This window comes from Electrona antarctica (genome assembly GCF_951216825.1).
Source record: "Electrona antarctica genome assembly, chromosome: 20".
NCBI lineage: Eukaryota > Metazoa > Chordata > Actinopteri > Myctophiformes > Myctophidae > Electrona > Electrona antarctica.
In genome coordinates, this window is record NC_136801.1 from 35548064 (window position 1) to 35556335 (window position 8272).

General features: G+C 41.9%; 1 protein-coding gene across 1 annotated transcript in view; it reads left to right on the forward strand.

Annotated features, from left to right (window-relative positions):
- The window catches only part of prkdc (protein kinase, DNA-activated, catalytic subunit), a 96582-nt gene extending 93628 nt beyond the window's left edge, over positions 1–2954 (forward strand). The window contains exons 85-87 of the mRNA XM_079490291.1: positions 52–240; positions 763–902; positions 2602–2954. Coding sequence (XP_079346417.1) covers positions 52–240; positions 763–902; positions 2602–2806 — 534 coding nt within the window. The 3' untranslated portion in view covers positions 2807–2954. The remainder of the gene's footprint in view (positions 1–51; positions 241–762; positions 903–2601) is intronic.
- Positions 2955–8272: the final 5318 nt, after the last annotated feature.

The window sequence follows — 8272 nt, forward strand, 5'->3', positions numbered from 1 at the left end:
GTTCCTCCTCTTACCACAGAGCTCATGATTCTTCTCTCCTCTCCCTGACAGTTCCTCCCGGTGCCGGAGCTCATGCCGTTCCGGCTGACGGGTCAGTTCTTGAACGTCATGCAGCCCCTGAAGGAGGCGGGTCTGATCCAGAGCGTCATGGTGCATGCCCTCAGAGCGTACCGGGCCGAGCCGGAGCTGCTGCTCAACACCATGGACGTGTTCGTCAAAGAGCCCTCCCTGGACTGGAAGGTTAGTGAGGAGGAGGAGGGTGTGCTTTGTCGCAGCAGTGGCTCGCAGTGGTTTCCGTGCAAAGGACCCCCAAATTTATATATATTTGGCCGGGGACCCCCCCCCCCACACCCCATGTTTTGTTCCAGGGACCATTAAGCAAAATGATGCACAGCACACCAGTCCTTGTGAGGTGCCAGCCAAACGGGAAAGTTAATACTGAGTGAAAGAAATGTATAGCCGCACACTCATAGCTGCCAATGCAGCTATGAGGTGCCAATGCCAGGGACCCCCAAAAGTGACAATTTGTGTTAACACATTACGACCTGAGACAAGATTCCACAAAATGTCTTAGTGGTTCTCAAACTATTTCATGTCAAGGACCCTTAAACATATGTAATTCTGAAAATGTGTTGTTTCAGGGACCCCCCCGGAAGCAAAGATATGAGTTAAAAAGTGTTTAATTCATAACGTTTGCTCTACACTGGACCCCAGGTATAGAACGAATGACGCTTGTGTCTCAACCTCCTCTCCTCTCCCCAGAACTTTGAGATGAAACAGCTGAAGAAGGGCGGCACATGGACGGAGTCCGTCGACACCAAGGAGATCAACTGGTACCCATTGCAGAAGGTCCTCTTCGCCAGGAGGAAACTGGAAGGGGCAAACCCGGCCGTCCTAACCAGGTAGGTGAACCAGTAATAATTAGCCCCGGACGTCCTAACCAGGTAAGTGAACCAGTAATAATTTAACCCGGACGTCCTAACCAGGTAAGTGAACCAGTAATAATTTAACCCGGACGTCCTAACCAGGTAAGTGAACCAGTAATAATTTAACCCGGACGTCCTAACCAGGTAGGTGAACCAGTAATAATTTAACCCGGACGTCCTAACCAGGTAGGTGAACCAGTAATAATTTAACCCGGACGTCCTAACCAGGTAGGTGAACCAGTAATAAATTAACCCGGACGTCCTAACCAGGTAGGTGAACCAGTAATAAATGAACCCGGACATCGTAAACGGGGCGCATACGTTGGTTAGACATACTAACAGTCCGACAGGCATTGGTCCCACAACACCGTCACTCACCATTGTCAAGATTCAAGATTGCTTTATTTGTCATGTGTTTTTCCAAGTACAAAACACACCAAAACTAAATAGCCTAATGTTTCTCTTAGTTAAAAGACAGCATAATTCATACAAGAATAAAATAATACTCTGAATTAATTATTATTAATAATTATTATGAATTACTGAATTATTATCATCATCATTGTCAAAATCATTGCAGTATAATTATGGCCTGTCAGGTTGAAACCCTGTATGGTCCAATCATTTTAACTTTTCAGGAAAGTGTTCCAATGCATCTAATGTAGTTTGTAGTATTCAATCACAAGCTCTTGTTAATACTTTCCATTGGTTAAATATTTAGAAAACCCACCTCTTTAGACATTCAAACACATTTCATCGTGTTTGGGAGGGTAAACCACAGGCCTTTACCCAGAGGGGTTAGGGTTAGACATTAAGTTCTTAAAAAATAGCACATCGCCCTGCTTCGTCTAAACTACCTGTTGTAAAACTATCAATAGAACACGTTCAGAAGCATCTTCCACACGAACGAATGGCCCCGAAATGTCTGTAAATCAATCGTTAAAGCCTCAATCTGTGATTTCTTCAACTGGCAGGCTGCATATACAGTAGAACAGCAGCAACATTTACAATGATGATAACAGCAAGACATCAATCATGAGATTATGTTGCTTCATTGTTGCTTCATTCCCTGAAATCGATTAGTTTCGATTAACTGACTCACTCCTAGTCCTAACACATGTGTTTTATTTCCACAGTGAGGACAGTGGCTTTCTCATGTGTTTTATTAATAATAATAATAATAATAGCTCAAATTGATATTGCGCTTTTCTAAATACCCAAAGCGCTTTACATAGGAACACTAGGAACAGACTTTATTAAGAAAAAAACAAAGCAAAACATAACAGATGCATCAACAGTACAGGGTTAAAAAGATAAAAGGATAAACGAGGGAAAGGGGGGAGGGGACATCCTAACCAGACCTCAGCTGGGGAAGGCTATCCTGAAGAGGTGGGTTTTGAGTGAGGTTTTGAATGTATTAATACAGGCAGATGCAAAGCTACACAGCGTATTTGTAGCTTTCCAACTCTGTAGCTGAAGTTGAAGCCAGTTCATCTTATTTGCAGCTTTGTAGCTTTTGCAGCTGCTACAAACGTCGGAAACATCTTTGCATCTTCATGTCGCTCGCTTACTGTACTGTACATTGACAATGAATGGTAGACTGCATCTTTGCATCTGCCCGTGTGAACGCAGCATTAATAATGGGCTACACTGTGTTTTATTATTACCTCCACAGTGAGGAGGTGAAGCTGGGCTTCGAGAAGGACGCGGCCTTCAAGGGCATGCAGGCCGTGGCGCTGGGCTCCCGGGAGCACAGCGTGCGCGCCAGGCTGCCTGCCGACGGCCTCTCGGTGGAGCAGCAGGTGGACTGTCTGCTGGACCAGGCCATGGACCCCAACGTGCTGGGCAGGGTGTGGCGGGGCTGGGAGCCCTGGGTCTGACCCTCCCAACGTACTGGCCTGGGCAGGGTGTGACTGGCCCTGGGTCTGACCGACCTTATAATGACCACTTGGGAGTTCTTTCGACTATAGGCTACATTCACACACTCTTTTTCTCCTTGCTAGTGACTCTTTTCTCCATGTTAAGGTTTTTGTGCTGTTGTTGATCTCTGGCATCACTTGGCATTCAACGTGTGTCACGTTGAATGCCAAGTGATGCCAGAGATCGTTTCTGTAATCTTTTACTAATCCCCTCCAATGCATGGCTTTTGAAAATTACGTCATATGGCAGCCAAGTCTGGGATTTGTATTGTTTGTTTAGGGAACTTGTTTAGGTTAATTTGCTAGCCAAGTCTACAGACCTTAATGTTGTTTAGGCTTTAGGGCACCACTTGGGAAGTAAATCGTTTGCTAGCCAAGTCTATGGACTTTAATGTTGTTTAGGCTTTAGGGCACCACTTTTTCTTCGTAAGGCCTACTTGATCATACAACAGCGTCACACAAAAGCATCAAAAGTAGCACATCCGCAAGCTCGTTTCGGGCTTGTAGATCTGCTTTTTTTAAAGTAATAGTTTTGGAATTTCCAGATTGGCTATTCCCGGCGAAGAGATTTGGTGTAGAAGGAAACGAGAAATGACCAAGTACTTTTTCAACCAATTAAGGTCCATTTTGGTTAAGAAACCTGTCCGTCAGTAGCAGGGAGAAATAGAGTCTGATTTGGGACATCAATGCTAAACATTTTGCAACGGTTATGCAATTCCTTGAACTCTGTCCTGTTCGGTTATTGTTTACTTTTTCATATTGTCAAGCGTTGTTCGTTTTTGATATAAAATAAAATAACTGTCCAAACAATCGCTGAGCTTAATGCTTTGTATGCTCAGACATGCAGTATTCCATTTCCGTTTTCGACGTACTACAGAGGTATTTGTATCCGGGGCGGTGGTGGCTCAGGGGTAGAGTTTCCGGATGGTAACCGCAAGGTCGCCAGTTCAAACCCGGGCTCCCCCAGAGTTGGTGTCGAAGTGTCCTTGAGCAAGACACTGAACCCTGCTCCTGATGTGCTGGTTGGTGCCTTGCATGGTTTCCGCTGCCATCAGTGTATGAATGTGTGTGTGAAGGGGTGAATGTAATGCACAGTCTCTGTAAAGCGACCTTGGATAAAGGCGCTATATAAATGCACCATTTACCATTTATCCGACGTTGGGTAAATGTTTCAGGACGCAGAAGCTAAATCTCAAAGGACCCCTTGTTCATTTGTTGGCCCACATGCTCATTAATGTGACCTAATTATAGACGACAAGATCCAAACAACAAGGATAAAAGGACGAGTTAATTACAAAAACACATAACTCATAAGTTATACAAAATCTGCTAAGAGGATGAAACCAGAACAATAACTAAGAGTTGTTTACATCAGGGTCCTCCATTTTCAATTTATCAGAACATTTAAAGGCATACATACAGTGTATATACGCATATGTATAAACCGAAAAATCATCATATAGGTGTAGGTTACGTAAGAGAATGGCCCTCCCCATCACAAAAAGTGCAAAAAGTGACAAACATTTTCCTGCATTCTTATCTTATCCCCCGAAAAAAAAACCTCACTTGTCATGCCAAGATGTTTTGAGAGCTGTCCCATCTGGTTCATGGAACACACGGTCAAGGCCATTGACGGAGTACATTGTTTACTTAAGTAAAACGTAGTGCCAAAAGTAAACTTTATCTTACAAGGTCCCATTTCCCAATTTTCAAACGTACGGTATGAAATGGATAAAATAAATTCATTTGATAATGGCAGATCTCAAAGCTCACCAAAATGATGAAGGGAGGGTATAGGCTACAATATGCCTGTTTACCTATAGGTACCGTAGTACAAGTTTGAGGCATTTGTACTTGCGTATTTCCAATTTCCAATACTTCTACTACACAACATCTCAGAAGCAAACTCCGAACTTGAGTACATTTTGAATCCCCTACTTGTAGATATTTCACCATGCACTGCTGTTTACCATAGACACCATATGGGGAGGGGTCTCTTAACACCCAGTCGAACGTATATGGGAGGAGTGCTGAGCTGTTACTTTATACTTTATGAGGCCTGTTTAAAACGTACAGCGCTGTTCTCCTGGCCAGGCAACATGAGGACTTTTGTGGGGTCTGTCTGTAACATACAAGGTTCTCTTGGTGGAGTCTGTGGTGCCTAGTGGACATATGGTATATCTTCTTCTGCGACATCTGTGAGTCAGCATAGTATTCTTTAAAGCTTTGCTTAACTCATTTTGTTCGGGAACCCCTTTTGGTGTTTTAAACATTATGTTATAATTTAGCTATTGAAAAATAGCAGATCTATAAGCTCATAGCGCGCCACTGAGTGGCGCGCTACGAGCTTGTAGGTCTGCTATTTTTGAAAAATCGTGAAAATGTGGCGCAAATTTGGAATATATATTTTTTCAGAACTTTGCTTCTGGGGGGTCCCTGGAACAACATATTTTCAAATGGGGGTCGGTGGCCAATTACATTTTTGGGGTCCTTGACATGAAATATTGAGCACCACTGAGAAACATGAGTTATTTCAGAAAACTGTCAGAATTTAGAAGACATTTTTTAAATGTTGAGGTCAGGCCTAAATGTTGAGGTCAGGCCTAAATGGGTTAAAGCTTTGCTTAATACATTAGTTGCACATATTTGATTAGTGTCGTTGGCCACAGGACAACCACGCTATTGTTGTTGTCAGTTCATTGTGTGTATAGTATCTGCTGTGGTCATGTGGGTCTATGGCAGTGCTTTTCAACCCATTTCATATCAAGGTCCATTGTTTATTCTGCATTTGAGCCACGGACCACCATTTGATGACATTTAGCGACATTTAGCCTCAGACCAAAAACTTATGGTGGTTGTCGTTGGATGAGATTTTGTCCACAATTCCATGCTGTATTGATGTTGGTAGTTGGTATCATAGTAGAGATAACAGGCAAACGTTGATCAAAATACTTGGTAATGACCTAGTACTGTACCTACTGGGTAACTTGCATGGTACAGTAGCAGAGTTGAAAATACTTGGTATACCTTTAGTACCTACATGGGTATCGTGCCTGGTACTGTAGCAGAGTAAATACTTGTAAATAACAGGTAGTTAGCTGGTAATTACATACGTAAAAACATATAAATACCTGGTAATTGTCAGGAACATACTTGGTAATTACCTGGCAACCAGTGTGTCATTTTACCATGGTATAGGTTCCATGCAATTACCAGGAGATTATACAGTAAATAGTTATAGATACTGGGTAATTACCTGGTAGTTGTCAGGGAGAATACTTAGTAATTACATAGTAATTACTTAGTAATTTATCTGGAAGTTACCATGTAACTACCAGTTAATACCATAGAGTATATATATAATAGAGACTGAACTGGCGCGAAGCTCCGCCCCCCCAGCTATTCATGTCAGTGGAAGTTGCTCAGTGGCGTTTTGAAGCACCCGGAAGACTGCCGGAAGTACCGTCTCAGAACGTCTACTTCCGCATTTGACCACCAAATTTTGGTGGTCAAATGCGGAAGTGCAACCGAGCGCTCAATGTTAAAGCCCAGCTGCACGGGGTTTCCCGGTCATGAATCCACGGGTCCGCCTGTAGTCCCTCCTCCTACCACTAGGGAGGAGAGCTTCAACGTTGGAAAGTCTGCCTGCCCCCTTGGTTAATACTAGTTACCTATTATTACCAGGTAATTACCTGGTAGTTACCTGGTAATTACTGTATCGTAAAATGAAGGGTTACCAATTATTCTACATAATTGTGTAGACTAAATTAACTGATGCAGATGTTCAACAATAATATAACTCTTGAGAGCGTAACACATGAAACCAAATGGACCCTTATACCAATTTACACTATCAAGAGTTAAAGATCTATAATAAGGGTCCATTTGTTTACAAAATCTCCATCAATTAGCTGTGGACCACCTGGAACCCCCTCATGGACCACTGGTGGTCCCTGGACCACTGGTTGAACACCGCTGGTATATGGGGTCTTCCATTATTATGTAATGATGATGTCATAATAATCTATATGGCGTCTATTGTGTTTTCCATCCCATTATTAACCCATTCTGGACAGGAACCCCTTTTGGTGTTTTAACTAAGCATTATGTTATATTTTAGCTATTGAAAAATAGCAGATCTACAAGCTCATAGCGCGCCACCAAGTGGCGCGCTACGAGCTTGTAGGTCTGCTATTTTAGAAAAATCGAAGAACCACTGACATAGAAACATAGCTTTTTCAGAAAACTGTCAGGATTTAGAAGACATTTTAGAATCTGATCTCAGGTCTAAATGTATGACAACATAATTATAACCAGCATCTCCTCTTATAAAGTCTGGTAAAATGTATTGCAAGAGGCAACACTTTCTAGTTTGAAATTAGTATAATGATAGCACACGTGCATGCGCACACACACACACCACATTTATTAACCATGGTGTTTTAGATACAGTAACATGGGGTGGAATTATTCGACATTTCCTGGTCCATGGTAGGGGGCGGGACTGCGACGCTCTATAGCAGAGAGCAGACGTGTGTCACGTTGAATGCCAAGTGATGCCAGAGATCGTTTCTGTAATCTTTTTGAGCGCCCTACCCCCTCCAATGCATGGCTTTTGAAAATTACGTCATATGGCAGCCAAGTCTGGGATTTTTATTGTTAATGTTTGTTTAGGGCACAATCATGTCATTTGCTAGCCAAGTCTACAGACTATATGTTGTTTAGGCTCTAGGGCACCACTTAGGAAGTAAATGGTTTGCTAGCCAAGTCTACAGACTTTAATGTTGTTTAGGCTTTAGGGCACCACTTAGGAAGCAAATGGTTTGCTAGCCAAAGGACTAGGACTTTTTACATGTCATTTTTTTCAAGTCAATTTTATTTTTATAGCACATTTAAAAACAACAGCAGTTGACCCAAAGTGCTTTCCAGAACAATTATTCACAAATATTCATATGGCACTGAATGACAAAGCAGGACGTCATATGGCCAATATAAAAATTATAAATATATCTTGTAACACATTTTGTTTCATATGAGAAAGTGAAGAAACAAGCCAGGGTGGTTTATATCCATCCTTTATTACATGATGACCACAAAAGCAAAAAAGGCACACCTCATTTTCACAAGTGATTTTATTTTAAAGCCTAACTTAATTTTCTTATTACGATGTCCTGCCAAGCCATTTTGACCGTAGTAAATTTACAAACATACTTGTCAATTGTAATAATACATTACTTTGACTTTATATGGCATTAGTAGTGTATACAGTATATATATATAATTTATAGATATATTTTTTTATTTTCATATTTTTCTTCTTCAGACAGACCACCGCATCAGTTTACACAGCTGTCAACTGGAACTCAAAATCCCACACTGGATGTAACCGTTCACTGTGTGTGTGTGTGTGTGTGTGTGTGTGTGTGT